The sequence below is a fragment of the Botryllus schlosseri genome, chromosome 9, assembly GCF_051294905.1.
Source record: "Botryllus schlosseri isolate E-star chromosome 9, Bs_hap1, whole genome shotgun sequence".
In the NCBI taxonomy this organism is placed as follows: domain Eukaryota; kingdom Metazoa; phylum Chordata; class Ascidiacea; order Stolidobranchia; family Styelidae; genus Botryllus; species Botryllus schlosseri.
The window spans coordinates 12267040-12295022 of NC_137244.1; the positions used below are offsets into that span (position 1 = coordinate 12267040).

The 27983-nt window shown below is 39.9% G+C and overlaps 2 protein-coding genes and 1 long non-coding RNA gene across 8 annotated transcripts in view; all 3 read right to left on the minus strand.

The window, feature by feature from the left end:
- LOC145446522 (brefeldin A-inhibited guanine nucleotide-exchange protein 1-like) overlaps window positions 1–10522 on the minus strand; it is a 36516-nt gene extending 25994 nt beyond the window's left edge. For 2 of the 4 annotated variants that reach the window (XM_080324850.1, XM_080324847.1), the window contains exons 1-11: window positions 10366–10522; window positions 9947–10072; window positions 9254–9284; window positions 9056–9182; window positions 8849–8995; window positions 6439–6552; window positions 6312–6377; window positions 5136–5195; window positions 4987–5068; window positions 3227–3376; window positions 212–349 (exon numbers count right to left, since the gene is read on the minus strand). In XM_080324850.1, coding sequence (XP_080180976.1) covers window positions 212–349; window positions 3227–3376; window positions 4987–5068; window positions 5136–5195; window positions 6312–6377; window positions 6439–6552; window positions 8849–8995; window positions 9056–9182; window positions 9254–9284; window positions 9947–10070 — 1039 coding nt within the window. In that variant the 5' untranslated portion in view covers window positions 10071–10072; window positions 10366–10522. Of the gene's footprint in view, window positions 1–211; window positions 350–1028; window positions 1306–3226; window positions 3377–4986; window positions 5069–5135; window positions 5196–6311; window positions 6378–6438; window positions 6553–8848; window positions 8996–9055; window positions 9183–9253; window positions 9285–9946; window positions 10073–10326 lie in introns of those variants that run through there. The other 2 variants (XM_080324849.1, XM_080324851.1) reach the window with 2 other exon arrangements.
- A 4431-nt stretch (window positions 10523–14953) lies between these two features.
- Window positions 14954–16469, minus strand: LOC145447044 (uncharacterized). Its single transcript, XR_013917425.1, has 2 exons — window positions 15803–16469; window positions 14954–15185 (listed from the first exon to the last, which is right to left on the minus strand). It is a non-coding gene; the product is annotated as an uncharacterized LOC145447044 (long non-coding RNA).
- A 2842-nt stretch (window positions 16470–19311) lies between these two features.
- Window positions 19312–27505, minus strand: LOC145446524 (uncharacterized). Of its 3 annotated transcripts, none has more exons than XM_080324857.1 (9): window positions 26828–27505; window positions 26549–26688; window positions 26174–26391; window positions 23317–24437; window positions 21565–21752; window positions 21371–21506; window positions 20889–21142; window positions 20418–20609; window positions 19312–19918 (listed from the first exon to the last, which is right to left on the minus strand). In XM_080324857.1, exons 1-9 carry the CDS (start codon window positions 27027–27029, stop codon window positions 19673–19675), a joined length of 2697 nt encoding a protein of 898 aa, XP_080180983.1. In that variant the 5' UTR covers window positions 27030–27505; the 3' UTR covers window positions 19312–19672. The 3 variants fall into 3 exon arrangements, with proteins under 3 accessions (XP_080180983.1, XP_080180981.1, XP_080180982.1); XM_080324855.1 differs by having other exon boundaries at window positions 21565–21806; window positions 23320–24437; window positions 26828–27503; XM_080324856.1 differs by having other exon boundaries at window positions 21371–21503; window positions 21565–21806; window positions 23320–24437; window positions 26828–27501.
- Between the last annotated feature and the right edge of the window lie 478 nt (window positions 27506–27983).

Below are 27983 nucleotides of genomic sequence, written 5' to 3' on the forward strand. Positions count from 1 at the left end.
GGCATAACATAACATAATATTTGAGTTAAATGCAGGTGTCGTAATAAAATTTAGGGTGACTTTTTTATTTAACGGTCCACGAGATCAAAAAAGGTCGTGAACCACCAGTCTGGAGACCTTTTTGTAAAATCTACACATATGACGTAAATCCAGAGTTTTAAAGTCCAGCAACACCAGAGTGCCACACATTCTGTGGTAATAGGCCAGTCACCTGTTCGTTGAACACCGTTTTCTTTAGACGACGTCTCTACTATGTGAGAGACCATGTCGTCAATGATTTCTCGAACCATCTCCTCAGAGTCTTCCTCATCTTCGACCGCAACACCGTTGCTCGTTTTATGTTCATGGTCTGAAATTGAAAAATGAGACACACGTCACATTTTTACACCCGAGTAAGACCTCTCTATAACTTAAATTATGCGTCCATCGTATGTTTGGACAACAAACGATGAAATAAAATAATATTCACGCAATAACAGTGGAAGCAAGTAAACCACCAAACCTGACTTACAAATTCCATGTATTCATTATTGTAATTGTTCATACATTTCCAACACAAATTCTAGCCAACTGTACTGATAAATCCTATACAAATTTCCCTGTCACTAGTCACAGTTCAACCCCGACATAGTAAGGCACGTTGAGGAAGCAAGCTCTTAGTGCGGTGGTTCCCAAACTTTCAAACTAACATAATCAACAACAACCCGCATTTTGTCATAAATTCCAAGCAGTGTCTCTTATTTATAGCTTTTAATTTCACTCAAAAAAGAAAAGCCATGTCCACCTAGCCATGAAGATGCAAATTTGAAGTGATAAAGTACTCTACTATATGGATCCCGGCTAAACACATATTCCTTGAAGGCATTCACTATGTACTCAATTTAAATTTCCTACATTAGATGCCCACTGTATGTTGCATATAAGAACGGATTCGTCTACCACTGTCATTCTATATTGGAGCCAGAATACCCAGACACTATGTATCCTTGTCTCAATATTCTAAACCTCGAATATACAGTTCCACAAACCGTTATTGTTTAAAGCTTTTTGCCGGTGACGACTCTTGCTTAAGTACCCGACAAACACTTCGTACTTTTGCATGCAATCCAATAAACGGGCGACGGCACTGGGTTTCATATCCCATACTCCTGGATTGTGCCGGTTTCAATAGGAAGCATGCACGCTCGATCCGTACCCTGTACAAGCTATCTAGGACTCTTGAAATCATTACTATGTTGCTCCAGGGCATACTCATACATGGTGCTTGAGATCAACAAGGTTTGAAATGAGAGAATAATTTCACATTGCAACGGATAGAAAATGGGGGTTTCACATTTGATTTTGACGTTGAGATTAGGATCGCCGACCAGCTTTGTTCCACAAAATGAGTACGCTAAGCATAAGCAAGAACTATACATATATAAGACATTACCAATTAGTTAGATTTGCCATACCTGGCTTGGAAATATTATCTTAGCTCAATAGAAAAAGACGAGCCCAGGACAGGACCTCGCCAAACATTCTCATCATATGATACCACTTGGCTAATAATATATATTTTGTAATGCCTCCATGGGTTCACTCTATCGCTGCAAGTCTATATATTTTAATGATCAGGCATGGCGTAGTTTTAAGCTACAGGCTGTACAGAGAAATAAACCAAGTCATCTCTGAATATCTAGGTGAAAATAAGTAACCTTGAACCAACTGCAAGCATAGAAAATCAGCTGCTGAGATATCCACATACATAGTAGGCCTAACTAGATTTACGCAAGAAGGAAAACTGTGGATTTACAAGGCATAATCCCTACAGCTGTTACATTTTATGTTAACATAAGTTTTCCTTTCAATAGTCTTGAGGTTTGATAAGTATGCAAGACATTGACAACTGTCTAACTAGGTAAAGTACACGAGGGAATACAAGATGCCCTGGTTGAATGTGACCAACGACCAGTGCATACCAATACCAATAGCAACTAGCCTACCGCCAAAAACATCCATTCAACACAACCAGGATATTACTAACATCGCAAGTGTGAGGCACGACACATAGAAATCAACTCCACTAAGTGATGAGATCATGTTGCTGAATAACATTGAGATATTTACAAAGCGCTACTACATGAAGCTTGCCAATATCACGGCAAAATGTCAAGTTATTTTAACCCCAGAATAGAAGCATTGTATGATTTCACTGGTTACAGAATGCAAGAGTCCCACAAGCTCATTGTTACTTGTCTGGAAAACCTCACTACCCTCACCACAGATAACGTTAGTTTAATACTGAAACTGCTGCATATAACATTCCTCACAGCATAGAATACCTGAATTTTGCGACAGAACTTGGATTTATCACTGATATCAAGTGACATTAATATTCCTCTCTCCTGTTCACAAAGAGGTAACAGAAAGTGAATTTTCTGCGAAAATTTCGGAACATAACTATAGAAATTTCCTACATTGAACTGCAGTGACTAGTTAGTCATAACTAAAAACATGATGGAATATTAATGACAACAATGGTTGACAAGTAACATACAATCACAGTGAGGCAGCAGAGTGTGTTGAATTGTGACTCACAACCATGGCAAAATTGGTCAATATAACATGGCTAATTCATTTACTGATAGAGAACTTGACGAACATAGGATTGACAATAAATGGTGACTAAGGGTACACAATTAACCCATAAAGTGTCGTCAGATTGAAGTCGGATTGAAGTTAGTCGCTATATCAAGCCTGTCGATTACATTTTTGCAATACGACACAGTCTCAACTCAGGTATCATGGCTAGCAGACTTGATTCTGCCTAACATCTCGTGGTGAGACAAATCGAGACAGAGAGCAAATTATAATCGCCATTAGTAATCAAGTAGCAGTAAGATGTAGCGCAGTGGAAATACAGAAGTAGTCCTACATGGAACGTAAGGGTACTTCATTTGAACAGCCGGTGGGTCAATCAACAAAAATTACCAATGCCTCTTTTCAACACAGAATGGCCAATACCTGTACCGAAATACAAATAAATGCAGTTATGTTGAAACCCACCAAAGCAAAACCAAAAACTATGCAGTTAACCCGTTGTTTCTGCATTATTTCTTTGGATTTAGTTGGGATTATTATGCTGATCATCATAGTAATCTGTCCCTACTCTGTATCATCATCAGGAGACGAGACTCATCAGAAACCACCTCCCGTAAGACATCACCACTACCGCAGGCCTCACCTTGAATATTTCTGTCCTCCAATTTCGTACCTTCATTTTCTAGCGCTACGTTTTCCTTCTGCTTATCCACGGCGGGCTCATCACCCTTTCCGTTCATATCGGATTCCGCGACCGGCCTGTCATGGTGCTGTTCGTGTTCGAACTCTTTGTCTGTAAAGAATTCCGGCCATAACAAGGAGCCCATACTTGACAGCCACATGAGCTAAACAGTGAGGGTGACACCTCAGGTCTAATAAGCCGGAGGTCTCGGCTTCAATAACAAGTGGGGTTGAGGAAGGAGGGGCGTCTAATGCAATGCACCAACGAATAGATTGTGCGAACAACTGAACGATGATGCAATTCAACGCTTACAATTTTGTAACAAAGATAATTCACGGCGTTAATTTCGGTCGAGCTGATAACCCATTTCCGGTGGGAAAGCAGAACTGTTGCCAAGCGGGGCCAGTACAGTAGTCTTTGCGCCCCTACTCGAGTTAACATTTCAATATAGGTGTCATAATTATTGATATCTGATCAATTGAACAATATATTTATATTGACATAAATTATTCAATTGTATATTGCAGTTCTATGCGTCAGATAGTATATGTACATTGTACATATACTAACTACCAATCTAGTAGCTGACGGGTCAACTAACCGCTGATATTTTAGCAGTTCTAGTTCTAGTTGAGGATTACGGAAGTCAGTACGCTAGTTCTAATTCTAGTTTTAGTTGCTGATTTTGAAAAGTGACTAATTCTAGTTCTAGTTGTGCATTTAAACTAGAAAACACACGTTGTCGTTTGGCGTTAATTGTGATACCAGTGTTGTTTTGTTCTTGCAGCCATTTCTAGCTGAGAGTCATGACTACTAACAGTGGCGTAGTCCGGGGGTGCATTTCTGGGTTTGAAATCCACCATTTCAAACTTTAAACCTCCTTTTGAAATGCCAATTTTCTTAGCTAATAGGTAATTTAGTAATTTGTGTTGCTTTGGAATTAAATCTAGTTAGTTACGTCTTAATTAGTTGCATCATTTCAAAGACCATTAGTCCTAGTTCTATTTGCGCGTTTGGAATAGTTATTAGTTCTAGTTCTAGTTGAACATTTTAAAAAGGGAGTAGGCTGGTCTGTACATCTACTAATCGAATGAGGTATGCCCGCTTTTATGCTTTGTGGGCAAGACATAAATAACAACTTGAGTTCCTTCCCGCAAACGATACCTAAGAATGGTCATGACTTCCAGGCGTCAACTCAGGGGGCATGACTTTGCAGCCAAGTTTCTTCATTGTGAAACTTATACACCCCTTGCCACTAAGAATTGAGTTTCCAACGAGTAATATAGTTTAGTTGACACTTCCCTATTCAGCGTGGGGTCTGGAAACAGCAGAGTCGCCAAAACATGCAACACTAGGCTACAACATGTTCCTGGAAATGACAGCTCTGTGTCCCAACCAACTCGTGGTATTGTCACAGAGAGCTGTATCATAGTTATGGCTATGAAACGAGATACATTTTGATGATTGTGGGCTGGAGTGATTTTCTTTGTCGCGGCAAACATATCTTCATATTTCGCTGTGCTTTCATCAAAGGTACGCTACATACTTCAACTTTTTACACAACTTCAACACAAACCAGGTACCAAACGCTCCCTACCACCATATACTCTCAGTGCCCCTGATCGCCCACTTTGTAGCTATGACCCCCAGGGCAGCCACTCGGGATACCACTGAGATGGGTGAATCGTCACACAACACAAATTGCAGTCTACAAACGGTACCTTGTTTGTGTGCGTAAACACCATCCGCAGACGCAACACTGCCCTCATCAGCCACGTGATTTTGGTCTGCATCGTCACGTATCTAAATTTTGCGGCATGCGATTAAAGCAGGTTCAGAGAGCGAATGGAACCTGTGGTGAAATGGTCACCTTTTCACTGTCCTCGTCGATCTCTTGCTCAATTTTTTCGATCAGCTCCGAGTCTGCTTGCTGTAATATGTAATGTGGCACAATAAGCAGGGTACCAGCAACTAAAATATGTAATATGTAAATATGTAATGTTTGACCGGGCGATTAATAAATGATAATAATGCAATGCCGTGTAGACTCTTTGCACTATTAATATCGAGACAGTGAAGTTAAGCAGCAAGGCATAGGAAAACCACTGCGGCCACAAGACAAGAATCAGCTTTGGATTTCTGAGCTCGATCATGGATAAAAATTATGTCATCAGTCTTCTTTTGCTTACATTTCGTCAGCCTGCCAATTCCGATATTTTCGTATATGCTTTGTACAGTAAAAATTGGTTTTAATGAATGTGCCAATGTTAATTCCCACATTAATGAAGTCTATTCATGTTTACTGTTTATACCTATTTACATGAAGTTGACAAGAAATCGGATAACCGCTCTGCATATCTTGCCGATGTTCAAGCATAATTATTCTGTGACTATTTCTGCACTTTTTGTATTGTAACCAACTACAGTATCTCCCAATCTATATTTGGTATGTAAAAGGTTATCTTGGGAACCTTGAATAATCTAACTGTAAGATTAATACTTGTTATCAATTTTCCAATTCTTGGGCCACCAACCTATGGTTTGCGTTCACCTCATACCCAAATGTATGTGTAGATTAAAGTCTCATTACCTATTGCGATCCAAACAATAGAACTCAAAGTATTAATAGAAAGGTAGGTGTACATGGTGCATTGCATGGCCTCAGTCATTTGAGGTTGAACTTTAGTTACCCATTGTATTATTCTTGATGATTGTTGAATGCATCATTTAGATTCCACAAGAAACAGGTTAAGATATTTGAACTGACCTAGCACGCTTACTCAATGAGAATATTGGTAATGTTACCCACACCAGACAAGCATTGTAAGAGTGCCATCAAAATAAAACCGGGCTGAGCGCATATGACAAATGCAATTCTGGGGGCAAGGAACCGACAGGAGATCCAATAGTTTTTTATTCTCTAGTTCTAAAACATAATTTCAAAAATGGAATTGATGGGGAAATATTAGCCAACATGGCTCAGCAATATCACCAACAACACATTTCCATTTTTCAACTAGTTGATAAAAGCATATTAATGATTTACCGCTTGGCTTTCCATTCTCGTGAATATGACATTGAGCATTTGGCTCAGAGTGGCTTTTGCTGTGGTCTGAACAGAGATATACGTTTGGATTAAACAGCAATGGTGGACCAATCAACGGTAATAGCACCTGATTAATCGGACTGCGTGACGCTAGGTAAATGTTGTAGCAAGTGCGAACCGCTTGTAAGATGGTACCTTCGTGTATTTCGCACTTGTTGCTTGTGACTGCAGTCAGCAGGACCTGTGAGATAAACAAATATATTCCGCGTTTACAAAGTTACCATGATTATCAATTATTCCATACCAGACACCTGTAGTTTGTTTCTCAATTCCATTACAGCCTACAATACCAACATGTCTAACCTGAGATTTGTCAGTAGCACAATTCAACCCAAATGCCAATGGAACAAAAATAGTTGATTCAATTACCAATAAAAACTGAATGCTGATTCCAGACAGCATTCATATTATATAGCAGTGCTTCCCAACCATGGTACACAGACCCGTCGGGTGCATATTTATGGGCTAAAACCACAATCTTCTATTGATTTCATGTCGATGTAAGTCAGTGTCATGTTTCCCAGTTTGCATCATTGATATTTTCTAAAATGTAACTTACCTGTATTAATTTGGAATTATTATTCAGAGTAATAGTTCAATTGGTATATATTTCATTTTTCAAAAATTGTTATTACCTCAAATTGGTACTTGCAGCAAAATTATTGGTTAGTCCCAGTACTCACCTTGGAATTTATGTGTATGTAAGCTTAATAATATTTTCAATAGGGTGTATAATTGAGAAAGAGTTGAGAATCGCCTGCTCACAAAGCAGAATCTGGAGTCTGGGGAATTCCGCTGTACTCATTCAGCTGGATATTAATTCTAATTACACAAAAACTCCCAATGACCATGTCACTTCCAGTTAGCCAGTCCACCATAAAAAGAATGAACCGAGCACCAAAACAGGCCATGACATCAGGCAATTACCACAATGCATTACAAAATAAAACAGAACGTCAAATTATAGCTTGCATTAGTGAACACACCAGCGAGATAAATAAATAGATCCGAAATACATGTGTGCTTGTCTACATGTGCAATGTGCATAGACATTAGACAGTGGCACAGGTAAGCGGATTGATATCCAATGATATTTAAGAAGATCCAGTGTTCGACAGACTGATAACTAAAACAGTTTATATTTCGAAGATATTCCAATGTCCCGTTGCTGATAGCATTATCATCATTAAAGAAGATTACTTCTAAATTCAAAGTAGGCAAACAGTTGTCTTTCAGAAGAGGCATAAGAAACACAAATGAATTACCGAACCCAGAGGCACAATAGCAGGCAAGTAGAACAGCGTTAAACAACTGATACTTACAGTACACCTAAAGTCGGCATGTAATGGTTGATCACAGCTATCAATATTCAAATCATGAACTATAGCGAATTGTCGCGAACGTATCAAAGTTCACAGATAGAGAGCGCGGTCTTTGGTCGAACAAGTGGACATTCTATCCCAAGCTGTTTAAGTGTAACGCTATTTGCCAAGCATGTTTAGTTTGTTTACATGTCCGCCATGAAGTGTTTGGAAGCAATCAGTGTCCAACTCATTGTCAGTTGGATAAAAAGTGCCTTTTGCTTCAGCAAAGTTTTCACTTTAGCTAATGTGGTGGTCTAATCAACATCAATAAATTATGGACCCAGCCACCGGGTGAAGGTGCCTGATATTGTACTCAAGGCGACTGCATATTGCCCGCCTTGCTGGCGATCATAATTATCAAGACATTGAATGAAATTAAAAATACCCATAACTCGTATCTTCATTTTGCCCATGATTTGGTGGAGATTTGGAGTTCAAACTCACAAGTAAGCTAGTAAGAATAATTAAAACTCTACCAATGCCGATTTCAAGTGACAAAGGGCACGGGCTCAATCAATAATTAATTGAAACCCAGTTCTGACTAATTCTTTCCCAAAAGCATTCTCAAAAAATAATCATTTCGTAACCCAACCTACTCATTTTATGATGCAGGCATGAATTCTTACATTAGACCAGTGGTTTTCAGTCGCCTGACCGCGGACCTGTGCCGGTATGTGGCAAGTTACCTGCCAGTCCGCCAAATATATTCGAATTGTCTATCTCAATCCCACAATGCAAGAAGTTGGATGCTTGTTGATTAATTAAAGAAACATACAAATTCCAAATTTATTTAAAGTCAGGAACGGATTTTCTGCATAGTTTTGTAGAGAGACTACGTTTTATATTTTGGGCATATGTCACATTGGTGCACGTGTTGTACGAAACTATTTAAAAGTATAAACTCATTTTGGGTAAATTATATGTGAAAGCTATGGAGACTTCACTTGGCAGCATAATAGAGGCTATAGTAAATAGTAACATCACATTTCTTTCAAACGATATCGAATAATCACAATCAAGTTAGTGGTATTTATCAGAACTTCATTATAATCGCAGTACCAAATTAGTCATATTTACATATTCGTTTCATACAAGATAACAAGGACACTTTACCTTGATAATTTGAAGTTGAACATTGTCATCGGTCAACACGCCGTTGAAACAATGACAAATCGTATCTATCACTCTGTCTATGAGACGTTTTCCCGGCTGCGCAGAGTCCGGTGCATTGCCAACCAATATCCCGTAAGCAATCATTTTCTATTGCAAAAATATAAAATATAAGCTTGAGACAAATAGCTTGTTAACCAACTAACAAACCTGCAAGGAATCCAACGCGATTCCAACCACACCAGGAGACTTAGACTTGCAAGCCATTTCAAACGCGTAGAAATATCGGTCCGCTTCCACAATGGTATGGGGCGAGTTGGCATGTCCGCCATGTGGCCTACGAAGAGAGCGTTTTAAGGTTGGGTTGACAGTCATTAATCGACATATATCACAAATATGTGCACTTACTCGAAAGCCTTAAGATCATCTTGGATGTCCTCTGCAAATACAATCAGAAGATGATTCAAATTATCATTATCAGGGCAGCGGACTCATTAATATTAAGGTAAACTGGCAGCAGATATTGCCATCGACTCATCACAACATACAAATTGAGTCATGCCAGAAAACTTACCAGAAAGTTATAATTCCCAGGCTTATATTGCCGCTGGCCTTAGGTGTAATGTTTGAATGCAGCACCACACTATAAAGCATCCGTTGCGGAATTAAGCTCATATCTCACAAAGATTGTGAATGCACCACCAGTCTTGAATTTATTTATTTAAATTTGAAAATTTTACAAAGACGTGACTATTCACTGGGAATGCTGCTGCAATACTAACTTCCATCATCAACAGAAAAAAGCAGTCCGCAGGCTGTGGTCAATTTTCTTGATTTGTCAAGAATGCTTAAACACATCAATAGTTCTGGGTTCAATAGTCCACGCATCAGAGTACAATAATGACTTCCAGATAATATCATAATATTCAACAAATCAACAAAATATACACAATTTTATGGCTGGCTGTGGCAAAAATTTGCAAAGTAAACAGCGTGTTAATATAAGGGAGTACTCCCACGAATATGAAACACGCCCATTTGCCCATACATTCATTCACTCCTTTATTCATCGTGTAGGGCGGCAAAGCAAAACATCCCTACCTAGTGTTGCCTGGCAAGCTTTTCGTAGCGGAGAGTTGTGAGAGCGCTTTAGCTCCTTGTCGGAGAGAATCCTTTCTAGTGCTCGAACAAGAAACATGCTTCTTGTCGCTTTTGTTTCCTGCATTACTGAAAACAGATACACAACATCTTATATTACATATCGCCGGCACTATATTGCTATAATGCAGTCCCAACAAAATGTTGACTATTATACCTCGCGAGCTTGCAGCAACTGAATTGTAATTAGTTAACTAGATTACTGTCAGTCATCCTAAAATCCCCAAAAATAATGAAGCATGGAGGATGGGCCAACATTTCCCGTCTGTCCATACGCAACGTATGGAGAAGCTCATACACCGATAGGAAATGACCGAACTTACACTTCGTTCTCAATAACTTCCACAGTCATGCAAACTCACCCAACAGACGATAGCGGTGATATCTTGTTCAGTCATTGGAAGACACATCACTAATCATAGGTCTAGGCCTGGAAATACATGATTAAAAGTGTTTGTAAAAGATTGACAAAATCAGAGCAAGCCGAATACAGCAATCAATAAGACAAATGCATGACGATGAAATGATGTACCAGGTTGGCTAATGGCTAATGCTTAATTATCACTGGTCAACAAGATTTCACGTTTCACCAGAATGCATTTGAAACCCAGTAAACGATTTCATTACCGAGCCTTCAAGTTGCGATAGTTCATATTCAGAATATTTTCACACATGACTAAGCATGAACACTAATCATTCGAATTCAAATGACCACAACTTTAGGATGTGATATCGAAAAGGGTTCAAATCTTAGCAGGTCTTCATGTCTCCGCAACACCATAACTTTATTGCTAGTATGCGGGTTGTGTGATGGTTAGTGGCTTCATTATGTTTACTGACCATTATCCAATATATAGCATATTTTTCACTACAGCAATGTAATATTTTTAAAAATGAAGCCAATTCATGAAAGGTCATTTTCGAATTCATCAACCTTAAAATACAGTAACACAGTTGCTTTCTTGGCAACAAATTTGTCTCGACGAGTGTTAGCTTGCTATATCAATATTGTCAATGTTGCAAAGAAATAGTTTTTCACGTTGAGCCTGAATTGATTCAGTTGAATGAATGAACGTAAATTCGTCAAAGGAGGCCTAGTGCCAAATTCATAACACGCATCTTTCAATGATGTTCTATTTTGATTAAGCAAAACGATTCATGAAGTAATGTATTTCCATCTGTACTTCAATTAATTCCATTTTCAGATCATTGAACTAATTTGCGTCACAAAATAAACTATAAGCAGGAGCATCATATCCGTGAAACAATGAACTTCCGCTTACCCTAGATGGAATCTCTGTCCATTTTTTGAAATAAATCCTGCGTGATGAGAGCTTTTTTATATAGAATAATTAAGGAATTAAACAGAAAATCCTGCGTGACGTTGCCACCAATTCCACTCCGGCCGCTTACCAAAGGTGGCAACTAGAAATGTGATATCAATTGTTTGAAAAGCATGTGATAAAGTAACTTCAGCAAGTATTACTCTTGGAGAGGTTTACGGTCTATTAATTATACCCAATTTTAATTATAAAATACTTCGGCAGAAGGTTGAACATGCTCAGTGATCAATGATAATGAGTTGATTCATGATATAATCAATTAAGTGCCATTAAATGACCGAGTCACAGCTGTAGATTAGCTAATAAGGAATCGGTGTCTCGTGCACACCCATGACTCTACTGACTACACACAGGTGTGACGCTGAGAACCGTCTTGGCACACCAAATATATTACGCTAAACGTGCCGGGATTCCAACCCGTAGATTAGTGTCACAACCACTAGAATGTTTCCATTATCAAGTTATCATCGGAGGTAGAATGAAGATAACTATTCCGCAACCAATTGAGCGAGACAAGAAATAGTCCTCCTGTGACAGATCAGATTAAGCAGCTTGAAAAAATGAAGGAGTGAAAAATCTGTCAAGAGGAAAACTGCGCAGAATTAGCGGGATTCAGTGGTGCGATTCCAATGCATATACATGTCAACCCAGTTCTATCATGCCTAAAAGTAAAAGCTATACACTCAGCCTTGTCACACGAAATTACCAAACTTATACCGGGATTCCAACGGTTACTCTATATCTCTTTCGAATCTTTGAATAAGATTATCAAGCAGAAACTATCAATTCGGAGGTTATTGAATATATTTTCTATGTCATCATAATGCAGACATTGAAACAGTAATGTTGCAAGTTGCATAGCAGGAGCGGTAAATCGCAAATATTACGATTTATACGGCAACGCCAAACAGCACAGTATAGTTCATACCATGGATACAGTGGACGTGGATATACAACTACTACTGAAACCTACTCAAGTAGTTGCTAGTGACCTCAGTCATTATTATCGCTTTTATCCAACGATCAACGATAAAAATTTTATCTTGATATATCTGTCTCGGTATTCTTTAGCATTACTCCGACGCAAATCTAGCAAATCTCAGCTAGTTTTTAGACATGGTCACGGTACCATGACGCTCGTTGGTTGACGTTTTGGGTGATGGAGCCATACCTAACGTTGAGTTTGTTGATCGCCGGATCCGGACAATAAATGCTCGCTGCCCAGCTGATGCTTCGTGTGTTGGGATCCGACGGGTGTATCATATTCGTTTAATGCTGTTTGCAGTGCTGTAAACGACTATGGATATATATATTCGAACCGCCTGGACTTATGGAAATTTATCTTGGATGTCTTACATCAGGGGTTCTCAGCCCTTTCTTGGCCGTGGCCCATTTTCCGGTTTGAAAATGTGCTGTGGCCCACCACTAACCTTAAAGGTCAACTGCATCTTCATAGACAACTTTGCGGAATCATGTTCAGAATTTTTTTTCATACCGAAATGGCCGACTTTCAGTATTTCAAACTAATCGGAAATTGCCGTAATTTGGACCGAAAGTCCCAATATTGGTATGTTTACAGAAAAAGCGGAATGTTCATTGTGACGTCATGTAGTTGACATCTCTTCTGGCCGCTGCAGATGTATGCTATAGGGTTGGCGGTCTTGCACAGTGGTGCCACTCCTAGTGTTTTAACACTAGATCTAGTGTTTTTTCGGTCGTCCTAGTGTTCTAGTGTTTTTTGTCGCACAATTTTGCTAATCTAGTGTTTTTCTGCAATCGTGCGAAGAAGGAATATTCTAAGAACATACTAACTAAATCATACGCTAAATTTATCGCTAATAGGGCGATTTGGTGTCTCTGGCTGTGTTTGTTTTCAACAATTCCTTGTGGTGGTGCAGTAAGAAGCAATCATTACGTAATAGGGTGCGCTGTGAATCCGTATTTATATGCGAATGTACCGGAAAAATGAAAAGCGATTTCGGTGAAATCCTTTGTCGTTTCTTGTTGAACTCACTCTGCAGATTCGGGAAAGATTTTCATCTGCCGGCTTGAGTGTATTGAATTCGTTAACAGCCTTGTCAACACAAAGAGAAATAGAATCAATCGTTCCTCTAGCTGTGCAATTTCCCTCTGTGATATTATTTGTTGAATTTAATGATTTGTCAGAAGAATGGTCTGCTTTGGCAAATTCGCAAAATGAGCTGCAGGTTATCAGTCAATGCCATCCAACATAATTTTGGCTGGATTGAAATATGTGCACAATGGATTCGGTGAATCAAAATTCCCTTTACTGGGAAGCTCATGACGAATCTCTTGGCAATGTCACATTCCTGTGCATGCATGGAAATGAAGTATGCTGCACATGGACAGTGGACACCTCCCCATTGTTTGGTTGAAGATGTACGGTAGTGAGAACGATATGCCACACAAAATATACTTTCTTTGATCGATGGTGTACCATCGAAAGATAAATAATATTTATGATGCCGTACAATTCGAAAGCGACAATATTTGATTTTTTCTTGTGTTGAATTCGTTTCATTAATTTACGTTGATTAATCTTGCAGTATATCAATTCGTTTCATTAATTTTCGTTGAATGATCATGCAGTATATCATACATATGTATCGAATTCATGTGTGGAACACTTCTTATCTATGGATTTGTACCTTGGTCATCATGGTTACTTGAAAACGGCAAATTTTTCCTGCAATTTAGTAATCTAGTGTTTTTTTCGCCGATCTAGTGTTTTTTTACGACACAATCTTGTGTTTTTCCGGAAACGTAGAGTGGCAACACTGGTCTTGCAGTAGCAGGGCGCTTATTTTAGTTAGTTATGGCGGAGGTTTCGCTTGTAATGGATTCACCAGGCGAGTCCGAGTATTCAGATGTCGAATGTAAGTATATGCTTTTTCCTCTCACTTACGAAAGTAATGTTGAAACGAGGACACGTTTCAAGTGTTGATGTGCTCGATCCCATATCAGTGGAACTTCTTGCTGCTCCGAAAACGAGGGGTCGTTTGAGTATGATTATTGATGACTATAACCTAAGGATGTTAGTGATATATAGTATGATCAGCCTAGCTTGTTCAGCTTAAGCCGCTTGTCTAGACCAAATGAAATACACCGGTATGTGTAATGTGGTGGAGAACCTCCTTCAGGTATTAATCTTGGTATTATCAATTACAGTTGAGAGGATGGAGGTTGCCAACTTATGCAAACTATCAGGGGAGAGTTGAAGTGCTGCAAACAGGTCCCTCGAGCAACGAATGAATTATTAGTGCATCACAGCATTATCAGGATTTCAATCAAGTGTATGTATTGGAGATTGTCTCGCTATAGATATCAACAGGAATATTGTCATATAATTATAACATCCAGTTTGATGCATGAGCGAATGAGTCTCATTCACATGAAATGTTGAGTCGGGTGCCAAATAATTACCCGTCAGTAACACAACAATTACGCTTTTCAGGAAGCTGAGAAAAACTGTACACGGAAATTTTGTTGGCTGGCCACTGGGATTCTGCAACAAAAGCCAACGAAAAATCCTGTCTGCGCATCCGATCAAATCCAGTACTTTCAAAAGATTTCAATTTTACAATGCTTCGTGAAGGAATAGTTGTATTGAAAATAATAAATGCAACATAACCAATCCATCAACAGTACTACTGTGTCAGGGAGAGAAATATAGAGTTTTGTGTCCAGCAATAGCTTCTTTCAACTAATTTTGACGATGCCGTTTGTCGAATGAGGATGAATCATCACAATAGACTTGGTCGACTCGGCCGTTTCTGGTCTTGCTTTAATGAATGCGTCAACTTCATCATTGCAGGAATCTAGAGCAGGAGTAAAAATATCACTGAGTTTTATAACAAAGTCGAATCGAAGGCAGTAGACCTATATCAAATGCTGTTCGGAAGTATCATAAAAATGAAGGATTGCCAACTGCATCCTACCTAACTTTACGACTATTATGATGATAGTGATAAGTTTTCATCTTTTACTGAGCGGTCAATATTGATAGGCTCAGTCACAGATATCTGACACTCCTCATTCAATAACTAAAGTAACTAATATGATTACATGACCGCACATGTACCGTACACAAAAAGAAGTGTATTTTCAAAAGTAATAGCAACTCTTCCATTAATAGGAGGTCAGCGATATATAACCATTATACGTCATGAAGTCAGCAGGTTATGAACTCCCTTTATAGTAACTAATGCATTTATAGATCTTTTTTTCTTAATTGATTTTCAAGTGTTTTTATTTCAGACTATGTACACTTCTACTTACAAGTTTTTCAAGGCATACATATTTCAGTTATTTGCACATGCATGTGAGTGTAAACAATAATAATACTTCGATGACTACCATACCACAGTCAATACTGCTATAAGCAGTTAGTTACACTCTTACAAAACTATAGCTGACACAGTACATTTTCACTTACCGATTTCGGACACTTTGTATAGCTTTAGCAGTGCGTTCCTCTGACATTACCACAATTTCACTGGTGCGTGGAAATAAAATATGAACGGCACTACTGCAGTACGTCGGCAAGAGTTGCCCGTGTTCAGTAGTCAGTTTTCTTGCGTGTTGCGTATCTCGGATACTTCATTGAAGCAAGATACTTGTTAGTGATTCGCATTTGAAAATGACTCTGCCTTTGGTTGTCTATAAGTCCGCACTTTTGGTCTTAATGGCGTCCGGTCGCCTGTCGGTATATGGATGGGTTTTGGCAGCGATGTCAATGCATTGTAGGTACGGCATATTGCGTATTGGACCAACCATACGCGACATAACATCTGACTCTATGAATTATCTCCTTCACAGCTTTCATGATCCCACTCAAAGACCCAAATCCACAGCAAATCTAAGCAATAATCCCACCTAACAGCCAACAGAAATAACAAGGACTTTTGTTGTGTCAACTACTTGACGTCATTTCACGGCTGGGTGATTTCGTTTCCGTTTTCCGGAATTTCGATTTGTAATTCAAATTGCTTGAAAACTATCAGGTAATTTCAATTTTCATTATTTTATTCATATTCCTAACCACATAATGTACGAAATAAGGTGAAGTCATTTTGAAGATGCAGTTGACCTTTAAAGACATATTTTCTCCTTATTTACTGATGAAATTAAAGTAGAAACACGCCAACGAAATAATCTTCTAGCTCCCCCAATTGGGGGTTTGGGTGCGGCAGTTACAGCTCTGGTAGATCATATGCTAAAACTTCTCAGTATTTTATGATCGTCCGCTGCTCCATTCGCTTCACGAAACACAATGATCGAATTCCCGCATACACTGAGTGATTGGGATTTTAGTTCCACTATTGAGGGGAATAGTATAATCATTCTGAGCCAGCTTCAAACAATTCATTGGTGAATGCTGGGGTACTACAGAGGAGTGGAGAAAGAAGATTGTCTTATTATGCATGCTGTACAATGTATTACATTGTATGTCACGTAGCCTACTGAACCAACTGAAGTTGCGATGTCGGAATATTCAATCCAGTGATACTATCAATTCATGTGACTCTTACATTATGTACATTGATTTACATGCATGAAATTTTAAACAGACTCCAGATATTAATGCGCTTCGCTGTGATTTACTTACTTCTCGCTATTTTCAGTTTGTCAAGTAGAAGTAGTTTAATCCCAAATACGATAGACGACCCGAGGAATTTCGGCGCTGTTTTCACGGAGTACCAACATTTAATATTCTAAAAAGTCAAGTAATACTCAAATATTTTGGTGCGTATCGCGCACAGTAGTTATGGAGTCACAGGTATTTGTCAAAATTGTTGATGTAAAGGTAGGCTTACCATACGTCCTCTTTTAAGAGGATTTGTCCTCTTTTTCGACTTTTTTGAAACTGTCCTCGGAGGACGCCCTTTTGTCCTCTTTTTTGAGATTTTGTCCTCTATTTTGAAAATTTAGGTCAGATTCAGAGCAAATTGCAAGTGATATGCCGCAAATTAGCACAGAAGTGAAGCTCCGGCGGGTATTTGGGAGTGAAAAACGGTGATTTTAGCTCTGAGCGAAAATATGATTTTTTTTAGTCATCCACCTGCAGGGCATGGCAACGTGGAGAGAAAAACGGTATTTTGAGCTCTGAGCGGAAAAGATGACCTTTTTTTAGTCAACCGATCACAAAGTGGGAAAAATTCACCGGTTTTTGAGAATTCTTCTCCGGTTTTGCAAGTCTGAAATTTCTGAAAAAGTGTCCTCTATTTAGATTTCCAATATATGGTAAGCCTAATGTAAGGTGTTCTTTCCAATTCTCTACTAGTTGCTGACGATTACCACTGACCAGTGTCAGCAGAAAATATCCGGGTTCATTTCAATATGAAGGTATACTATTCAATTGTATACGAAAGTATCAGCGAATATAATTTAGGTATCGGATTGCTTAGGACCGCATTGTCGCCCATATCAAATATTTAATCACAGTAAATATATTTACTATATATTTACGATTTACAGGTATGAAATTTTAAACAAACTCCAAATATTAATGCGCTCCGCTGAAGCCTCATCCATTAGGCTACTATTCGTTGCGGTGGTGCAGTATACCTCTACCAGAAGTTGCTAATAATTTGTAATTATGGCCATTTTTAACTTACAATAATACGACCTGCCGAAGTACAGTAAATCCATACATGAATTACACTTCATTCCGAGTTTATTGCACACCCCTTTCAACGGCATACGACATTGTGACCCTGCCGGCGTACTTGGTTACTTCAGCATTATGTTCCAGCAGGTATTATATACACGAAATTATTTTAGTTCCTCTTAGCCATAAGTAGTCACAGTCAGTGGAAAAATTCGCCGTTTCTGCCTCCCATTTTCGACTTGAAATGCTGACTCCATGAGTCCATACGTAGTACGTACCACTACGTTTTATCAGAGTCGGATGAAAAGCTTAATGTAGCCTACGTATAATCAACTAATATGAATTTATTTTTTAGCGATTAACACAACAAATATTACTAAACTTACATTATTTCTAAAATTTTCCAAATAGCTCTGTGGCCCACCTCAAATGCTCTTGTGGCCCACCCTTTGAGAACCCCTGTCTTACATTATTAGCGAATCGTCAAATCGCCAAATAGTTTTAGAGATTTCAAAACATGAGGATTTTATTAGTTAGTTGACTATGGCTTATGCACAGGAATGCGGCCGTAGGCTACATAAGTAATCGAAATGCGGCCGTGAATAGCAAAAAGGTTGCCCACCTCTGATCTATGCGAACGAATTAGCCTACTATCGTTTTCACAACTACTTACTTACTTGAGTAAATTTAAAGTCAGTCAATTCTACTTCTACTTCAAGTAGTTGAAGGTTCCTTTAAAAGGACTACTTCTACTCCCACTTGAGTAGATGTTATGCGTCGCTACTTCTACTTCTACTTGAGTAGGTTCTGTAGGCCTACTACAAAGCGTCGCTCAAGTAGTCGATTTAGCCGGGTCCTCGACATGATCCGGTGACAGCACTTCATCGTAATGACGTCCACTGAATCCTTGATATGCTATACTGCATGTATGCAATGCAACAATAACTTGCAGCGGTGACGAGCGATCTACTAATGTCCGGACTGCTAAATATAAGCGCTCAACGGCAGCATTGTTATCTCACAAATCTCACTACCATATGACTCTACCGTCTTCAGGGGCTGCAGCGGGCCATACGAGATTACCTCAAGATTGGTACTAAAATAACCCCATATATAGACCATTCTGCGAGCTAGATGCAGATACATAAACTGACATAGCCAAGGGGGCGAAAAAGGTGCCTTCGCCCTGTTGAAATTGTCAACTTTCACATTTTAATGTCATCTGTACTAACTATATCTCATTGAATCTGTGACGTCACGTCATACGCCCTAGTTTTCTACCGACCCTCCCAAGTTATCATCCTGGGTAGGTCAATGGATACACAACACAGATATTCCAGGTATGTTCGGCATATAATCTTACAGTAATAATGATCCATGTAACGTAAAAAGAGGGGAACAGAATTCAAACTCTGCAAAACTCTTCTAAACCTCACATTGGATATTGATTACGACATCATTTACTTGTAATGGCCAAATAGGTTGGATATAATAGACAGATGTGTATGGGTTTGGATCAGGGATATCTAGACTAGACTAGACTAGATATCCCTGGTTTGGATTAGCAAAATCGAATTCCAAGAAATTGACGAGGTCGAATTACAATTACGAACTGATCGAGACATGACATATTACACTGTGACTGCATCTCGGTAATGTGGTGTACCACAGAAAACTTCTCCGCTTTTTCGTTTTTCATGAACCCTTGAATGCACGCGACACTTGTTTCAACAAGTTATCGGCTCTCGCCACAGACGATTCGTACGTCTTCGGAAACAGGCCGTCGTCAGATTCATACGCTCTCTCAGTCAACAGCCATTCGATGCTTCGGCAAGACAGCTCCAATTTTCTCAAGATTCCTCGGGCGTAGTTTTTCTGGCGAGAATCTTTCCGCCCACCATACCGCAATTCCGCGGTCATCCATAGTATTGCCAAACGCAGCTGAATTACGAAAATAGGTTTTAAATTTACCTGCAATATCCATCAGAAGAGGCTGCACTGTAAACGAAAATTGCGTAGGCCGATTTTCACCCAAACCCAGGGCGTAAATCAGATAAATGGCTCTTTCAAGTATACCATCCAACGGGGGGAAATGAATCAAATAAACCAATTCTTACGGATATATGTATCGCAACCCAAGCGTGTAGTGAGTATTGTTTTCCGTGTGCCATTCCAAGAACTCCCACAAGGTTTTACACGTAAACAGTACCCACTACACCCTTGCAATGTATCTCTATAAGAATTGGTAAATTTAACCCATTTTTACCCATTGGAATGGGTTTGAATGAACAAATTGGCACCTGAAAATGCCGTTTACCTGACGAACACCCCACGCTATGATGGGAATCTGATAAAAACACCTATTTCACACCCATGGATTTACAGCCACGGATTGCTTTCGTAGATTCCTTAAAGTGTCACTTCGACGAACGATCGTTACCTGATTCCTTGCCAACAGCAAATCCGCGACCAGAGCAGGCGTTTCACCGAAGTATGAAGTAGCCTTTTGCAGAGCGTCCATGTCGAACTTTTGTGATAACACAGAGTTCGCAAGCTTGTAACTGCCTTCGTAAAATTTAATCGGCGTATGCCTATCAGCATCAGGGCGAAATCCAGGCACCGTGCCGAATTTCTGAACAAATTAACGATATCAGTTGATTAAGGTGTTCTGGAACAGGAAATCATATTCATCATCATCATCATTGGTATATTAGCAATTTGATCAGTTCAATACACCACAAGAAATGCGATACAATGAAAAGACAGGAAGATGTCGAAGCGACTTGGAGTAGTCTATGGCACCAGACACCCACCTTGGCCTAGGCGATGTTAAGAGGAGGCATGCACACTGAATGAAAGTAAAGAATATAGTATAGAAAAAAAACTACAAGAATCGGGCGAAATTAATTACCATTTCGTGCACTACAGCACGTTTAGACGGATGACCGTACGACAGCCATAAAAGAGGCTTGCGAAGGCAATACTGGTAGTCGTTCCAGCAATTTCCCACGCATCTCCACCAGTGGACTGGGTAGGCACAACTGAGACAGTCAAATTCTCTTCTTCTTCTGTCAAGCTGTTTCGGAAAGAACCCTGTTCTTTCGGTGGTGTTTCCACAATTTCGGCATTCTTTCAGATATACACGCGCCGACTTCATGCTCATCGCTGAATTTGATATTTGGTTATTTGAGATAAGTCGAAGACCAGCTCGGCAACGCCAATCTCAAATTATAGATACTTCTCAATCGGATTGGTCTAAATATCCTAAGACCGAAATGATACCCACATCGGTAAACAAAAACGTTGTTTCATTACAATGCCGATTTCCAATACGCGAGGGTAGCGGGCTAGCGGCATGCTCCAGCTTCGGGGAAATGTAAGCATTCAAGCTACCTTTGTACTCGTTCAGTTGTTTTTCTGCAGCCTCGCAGGACGCCGGCCAGTGAGGAATATTTCCACATTTTCCGCACCATGTCATATCACAGAAACACGATAGAAGTGAAGGTTTGTCGAGGGCTGCCATCGACTGCTTATATAGAATAAACGATGTCAATTATACGTCATGGATCAGATTCAAAGACCGTTACCTTAACTACTCCTCTGCATGTTGAACTTGGACAGTGATGCAGTAATGCTTCACCAAATTTCCCACCATTAGAAAGTCGGTTTGTAGGCGATTTCCAGGAACTGATTATCATTTTCATGGCAGCATTCATGACGCAAGTACACGCGGGCTCGGGACATTTGATTATGAAGTCATCGGATCCAGCAATGTGTGCGTACCAGCAAGTTTTGCAAAACCAATGCCGGCAGTCTTTTATTGCAATCCCTGAAAAGAAAGCTATAGTAATACGAATGAAGCGATGCGTTTCCTCCAGTATAACAATCGCTCCAGCGGCACCCCGTCCACGATAGAAAAGAAATATGTTGGCCCAGAAGTTATAGCTCATGAACAGGGCAAATTCACTGCAAAGCCGAAATGAAGCGATCACTCTGCGGTGCCTATAGGGTAGGGATGGTGTGAACGTGAGGTTCACGTTCTCGTTCTGTATGTGAACCTCCGAAATTTAGAGGTCCACGTTCACAAACGAGACTTGGTAGGCTCTGCACTGTGAACCTTTTTCATATATTACAATATTCACTTCACTATAACATCTTTGGTTGAAATTTATTGCATTTCAACTGCGGGCCACTCTATGCATGGCACTGGAAGCATAAAAATATCAACTCTAAACGAGCATGCACCTTGCTGACAATCTCAAAGATTTTTTCTTGCTTTGTTACAAAAGTTCGCTCGAATATTTAGTGACCCTCTGCTGTGAGCTTGACCCGCAATCACACAACATCAAGAGAAAACTACACTACATATAGGTAGTCAGCGAATTATGCTTATTCATTATTCAACCAATCAATGAAATTGATATCGTTGTCTGACGTAAAAAATCTACCGGGCGTACGAGGTTAATCTTGATTTCATATGTTTATTGTATCATAAAAACCAAATCCGTGCGATTGGGGTGTTCGTTACTACTGTATAACTTGTTAATGGGGTGATATCGGTGGAAAGTATAGAAACCCGTTTTACACTCTGCTCAATATTAACGTAGCAATACTGACACGCCGAATACATAGTCCGGTCTGGCCTAGACCGTTAAGGCGTAAACTTATATTCCCTTGCAAATCCTCATCGAAATTGTTGGCAAAGCTACGGAAGATACTGATTTTATGGGATTATAATATCATTTGATTGCCCCAATTGATACATTTGGCGATGTTTAAACGTCAATATGTACTTCAGCATTGTGGCATTATGTGGCGCGAATCGTCGCTAGTTATCGTGTACGTACATTAATATAGGCTATCACTTCACTGGAATGTAGGGTTGGAATTAGCAATATGACGTCACGTGACGTCATGAGGTTCACGTTCGCGTTCACACAGAACCTTTCAAAAAGGTTCGCGTTCAAACGAACCTGAACCTTTCAGAGGTTCACACCATTTCTACTATAGGGACATGCGGCGAATGTCGGGTCCACTTTCGTCAGAGCTAAATTTATCAAGGCAGGGACGGATGACTACTATACACATTTAGCACAAGATGTGGTCAAAGTAGTCGCCGTCGTTACTACGACGCAGTAAGTAAAAAAGGGCATAGTTTTACCTTGAAAAGTGTAGTCTATAGAGTAGATGTAGAAGTATACAGAAGTATAAGCAGTCTAAAACATAACTACTTGATGATATAACATTTAATACAAGTAGGCGAAATCTTCTTGAAGTAGAAGTAGCCTACCTCCTTACTGACTACCTCTGTACGCCACTAACGAATTATTTATGATTAGTACCTGCTTTATCAGCTTTGTCAAAGTTGCATTTACATGAGTTGCAGTTTGTTGCAGGGCAGCAATTCGAGATCATTTCAAACCCCTCTTCAGCCGAGTCGCAATAATGCTCGTCGATGGCCGTTTCCGTTTCCGAGGAGAGCTTCATATTGTCGATCGAGTCGTATTGAGTACACTGGCCTGTCACATTTCTCGATACATCTTCGAATATCTCCCGAAATCTTTTGCGTTTGATCGGTATCAGTCCATGTTCACCAGGTCTGCGGTCGCGCCGGATTTCCGACACAGGTGTTTTAATGGCGCACACAATTCGTTCGATCGATAGCTCCGATTTATCGCAATCCTGAAACACGTTTACCTTCAAATCATGCACAATTTTAGTAATTGTTTCGATTATTCCGATATCAGATGAATAGGCACTCATGCGCATGGAGCAGAGGTCATCATTGGTAAGCTGTCCTGATGTATCAAATATATCCGGGTCGTGATCGGTCTCAAAAATGAGGTGACAATATCCCTCTTTGATATTGTTGGTGACGGAAGACCGCAAGTCGACCATAAATATGGTCGGTGCGGAATTCGCAACACTGACGCCGGCATTTTCTTTTTTCGAAATGAATTCGTGAAGGTTTTCTTTGGATACTTTAAAGTCCCAAGTCACTGCGGTAGATTCCTGCACCACGGTGTCGCATGTCCTCTCACTCACTGGCAGTACGATGGCTTTCCCTTTTCTGTCGCCAGGCTTTGAAGGAAGAGCATTCTTTTCCACTGTCGAGTTAGAGGCACGGACAGCGCGCGAACTCTTTTTACTGATTGCAGTTTCGATTTCTTCTCGCAAGTCGATAACCATTGTTTTCGCCGGTGCTCTCTCGTAATCATCACTGTCGCTTGACTCATCCGATTCATAATCGCTGATTCTGTCCATTGTTTCATCGAATTGGCCGTCATCATAGTGCTCGGCAAGTTCGGATAGTTTCCTGTTGGACTTGTTGATTTTCCAATTTCTCTCTCCGTTATATGTTGGAATCGTTTTGTCCGCAGGGTATCTGTCGTTGGGACACGAATAATTGAATTCGTAATCGATTTCTGCCCGTTGGCCAGACTCTATTTGCGTTTGTGATCTGTAACGGGAAGCAATGAATGTACATTATAAAAATACAGTGTGTCTTGAATGTTTACAAACGTTAAGACCTCTTCGAGATATTTTACACATTAGGTCAGAGTTGGTCTGTATAAACATTACCTACATTTTCGGAGTATCGCCGTCGTGCGTGAAATTGTCATAAAAGCCGTCGCAGAAGTCAATGGTATCACCATAGTGTCCTGTATTGGGTGGACACAAGCAAATCTCACCACTCAGTGAAATTGGTCTACGTTACACTTTCCATTTGGCTAAAGGCAATTTGATGGTAATTTTTTACTTGCTTGCCGAGGACGAAATTTGATAACACGGGTATCAATCGAAAGCTACCGCGATTGCTAATGAACCGGACTACTGATTGCGAAAATATATATTATATTCCGCTCGTGGTCCTAGGACCCCTCAAAATTAACCTCGAATGTTGCATTAACGGAGTTTGGTATTTTGACGAAACCATGCCGTCTGGGAGCAAGTGAGAAACAGCGCAAACCGCAAACGTATTGGCCATTGCTGCGCAACAATTTGAGCATCCACACTCTCACTCTCGGGCGCACTTGCTCCTGAGCTGCTCAGACGGCATTGTTGCGTCACAATACCAAACTCCGTTACAATGCATCATTTGAGGCTGATTTTGGGGGTTTCGGGCCACGAGCAGAATAAAATTTATATTTTCGCAATCAGCACTACGGTAGCTTTCGATTGATACCCGTTTTATCAAATTTACTGCTCGGCAAGCCGGTCAAAAATTACCGTTAAATTGCCTTTAGTTAAATATAAAGTGTGACGTAGACCAATTTCACCGAGCCGTGAGATTTGCTTGTGTCCACTCCACACCATATAGGACACTATGATTTAACCTACAAGTAGTGGCATTAGTCATTTTGCGTTAGTAGCTAATATGCTCTTTGCAGGGTTGTACCCAAGTAACAAGGTTCCGAGTCACAATTCAATCTGACTTTTATAGTTTTGATTCGAGTCAAATCGAGTCATTTTCAATTCATCACTGCGTCAAGTCCGAGTCCAAGACAACCAGTAGCGGGTCGAGTCCGAGTCCAAGTGTCATTAAGTTCACAGCTCAGTTTTCAGTTCAATCTGGTTCAACCCACTTTTTTCAACTCTGCTCGAGTGGTATATAATGGCTCATATTCATAATATAGTAATTTTCCGAAGTCTTAACAGTTACTGGCCCTATTTCCAAGTATCAGGACTGATAGACGAAATACCAATTAGGTGGTAACTTATTTACTATTCTTCGAAGTTACAATTAAATGTCTGTCTTGACTGTCCTAGTCTCGAGTCATATGAGTTGATTCGAGTCATGCACAATGACTCGAGTACAAGTCGAGTCAATACAAAAATTGACTCGAGTCGAGTCATTTTACGCATTTGATAAAAGGACTCGAGTCAAGTCGAGTCACCAAAAAATCGCGAGTCGGGTTACCACAACCCTGGCACTTTGTAATTCGAAAGTTAAAAGTATTCTACCCTTCATCAAATCTACGGTACTTTTCGAAACGAATCACTCGAGTAAATTTCAGACCTTCATTTCTTTCTTCCACTTGAATTAGCTTTGACATCTCTTGTAAATAGTGACTTCTAATTATTATTTGTTACCTTATACGTCTAGTTGCATTTGAGTATATAGGCTACCGCTACACCATCTCTGAATACTATGACCAGTTGACCACCTCTGATATATAGGCATTCTTCGCTCACCGTTTTGATTGCCTTTTCATATTGTCATCGAAGGTTGCCTTGGTTGAATAAGTCGATTTCGCTTCATTATCAAGTAGCAGTCGTTGTTTGCTTCTAGTCTGTTTGCCTAATGTCTTGCTACACTGTGCTGGAACCGAATATGTCACACGGGTGACATTTTTCTTCTCATTCCACATCCAGTGAGAGTCAACCCGTTCCGTAATGGATATATCAGGAAGCTATAAATCGGAAACAAAACATGTTATCTAGTTTCGAATTTTAGAAAATGACTTTTGGATGTCTCTATCTGGTATCAAGTAGGTTTCACTTTCACACCTTTCCCGAACAAGCGTCTTTTGAGGATTCGTGTCTGCCGCGTGTAATTTATTGACATACCTTTGGGTCATCGGCTTGTTGCATGGTTGCTGCGCGGATCTGATCGCATAACCGCCATCGTTTTGTGTTTTTCAAGGAAGCCCGTCCGAAGAAATGTCTGCATCCGTCGCGACCAACACTTTGCAATTGAACCTTAATCCCTAAAATGAAGACGATAAGTCGAGCAGCGTGAAACGATTTACTTTTATGTGACTATAATGCGGTCTGAAGCTGAACTATTGCAAATACGGGTCAAAATGGTAAAGATATGTCACGGATACATAGAAGCAAGAGGCTTACCGCCGTCTTCCAATACATCTCGACAATATTCATTCATCGAATCTGCATCGACGCCAATCGGCACTTTTAGCATTTTCGTGACTGCGCCATGATCGCTTGGGCAAAATCGTTGCCTAAATGTGTTGCCCTTTCGCTTGGACGAGCCTTCGAACTTTCTTTGCTTTTGGTTTTTTGTACGGAAGTAATAATCGTCAAAATCCATTTTTTGTCAACCGTTAAAACGCGGATATCCAGTCGTACAATAACAATCTGTATGCACCTATTACACAATGAAAATTGTACGCTTCACAATGACATGAATGGGAGACCCTGAGGCGTGTATAGTGTCCACTGTCCAACCGTACGTAGCGCACAACTATCGAATGTAACGAATGTCAGCACATTCGATACTACAGCGTAGACAGTCGTTGTACGTACGACACAGTGGTAATAATTCTGTATTTTTTCAGTCTGCCTATCAAACCTATTAATATTTGAGTTGGTATATAGGTGGCAGCTCAAATATACAATTTACCTGTTAGCAAATCATAGATATATTGGATACTCTCGAAAGTCGCATTGAGACAAAATTCTTATGGATTAGAGCAGGCGACCTACACTACCTCGCAATGGAACAGAAAATATACCAATTAATTTTGAAAGGGCTCGTACGACCTTATTACTTCGAGTCTTCGATACAGACTTATGAATTAGAATACAATGATCATATATTTATACTCGCAAGGCCTATTCGCAATTTCCAAAAAATAATCGGTAGTGGCGCAACCGACCTTACGGTGGCGCAACCTTATGAGATGGTAGTTAACCCATTGCTGGAAAACTATCACTTAGATACGTGAAAAGTGTTCGACCGTTTGTAAACATTGCTTCCTTAACCAACGGGTTAATTCGCGATTGTTGTCAGGTTACGTAATAGTGAACGCATTCAAGGATGGTGCAACTATAGAGATTGTACAAATGTAAAGTACGTACACTCGTACAGTCTCTATAGTGCAACTATAGATTACTAACCTACAGTACGTAGGTTAGTAATGTATATTGTATCTTAGTGTCCTACAATTGTTGGTATGGACACAAGTAAATCTCACGGCCCACTGCGAGTGGTTTATGTCACACTTTCTATTTGGCCGAAGGCAATTTTACGGTAATTTATGAC

Excerpts from the sequence above, each read along its gene's own strand:
- LOC145446524 (XM_080324855.1), bottom strand. The coding sequence starts at position 27,029 with ATGGATTTTGACGATTATTACTTCCGTACAAAAAACCAAAAGCAAAGA. Across the intron at positions 26,392-26,548 it reads AACAAGCCGATGACCCAAAG|CTTCCTGATATATCCATTAC; the intron begins GTATGTCAATAA and ends TCCGATTTATAG. Across the intron at positions 21,807-23,319 it reads TGACAAAGCTGATAAAGCAG|GGATTGCAATAAAAGACTGC; the intron begins GTACTAATCATA and ends CTTTCTTTTCAG.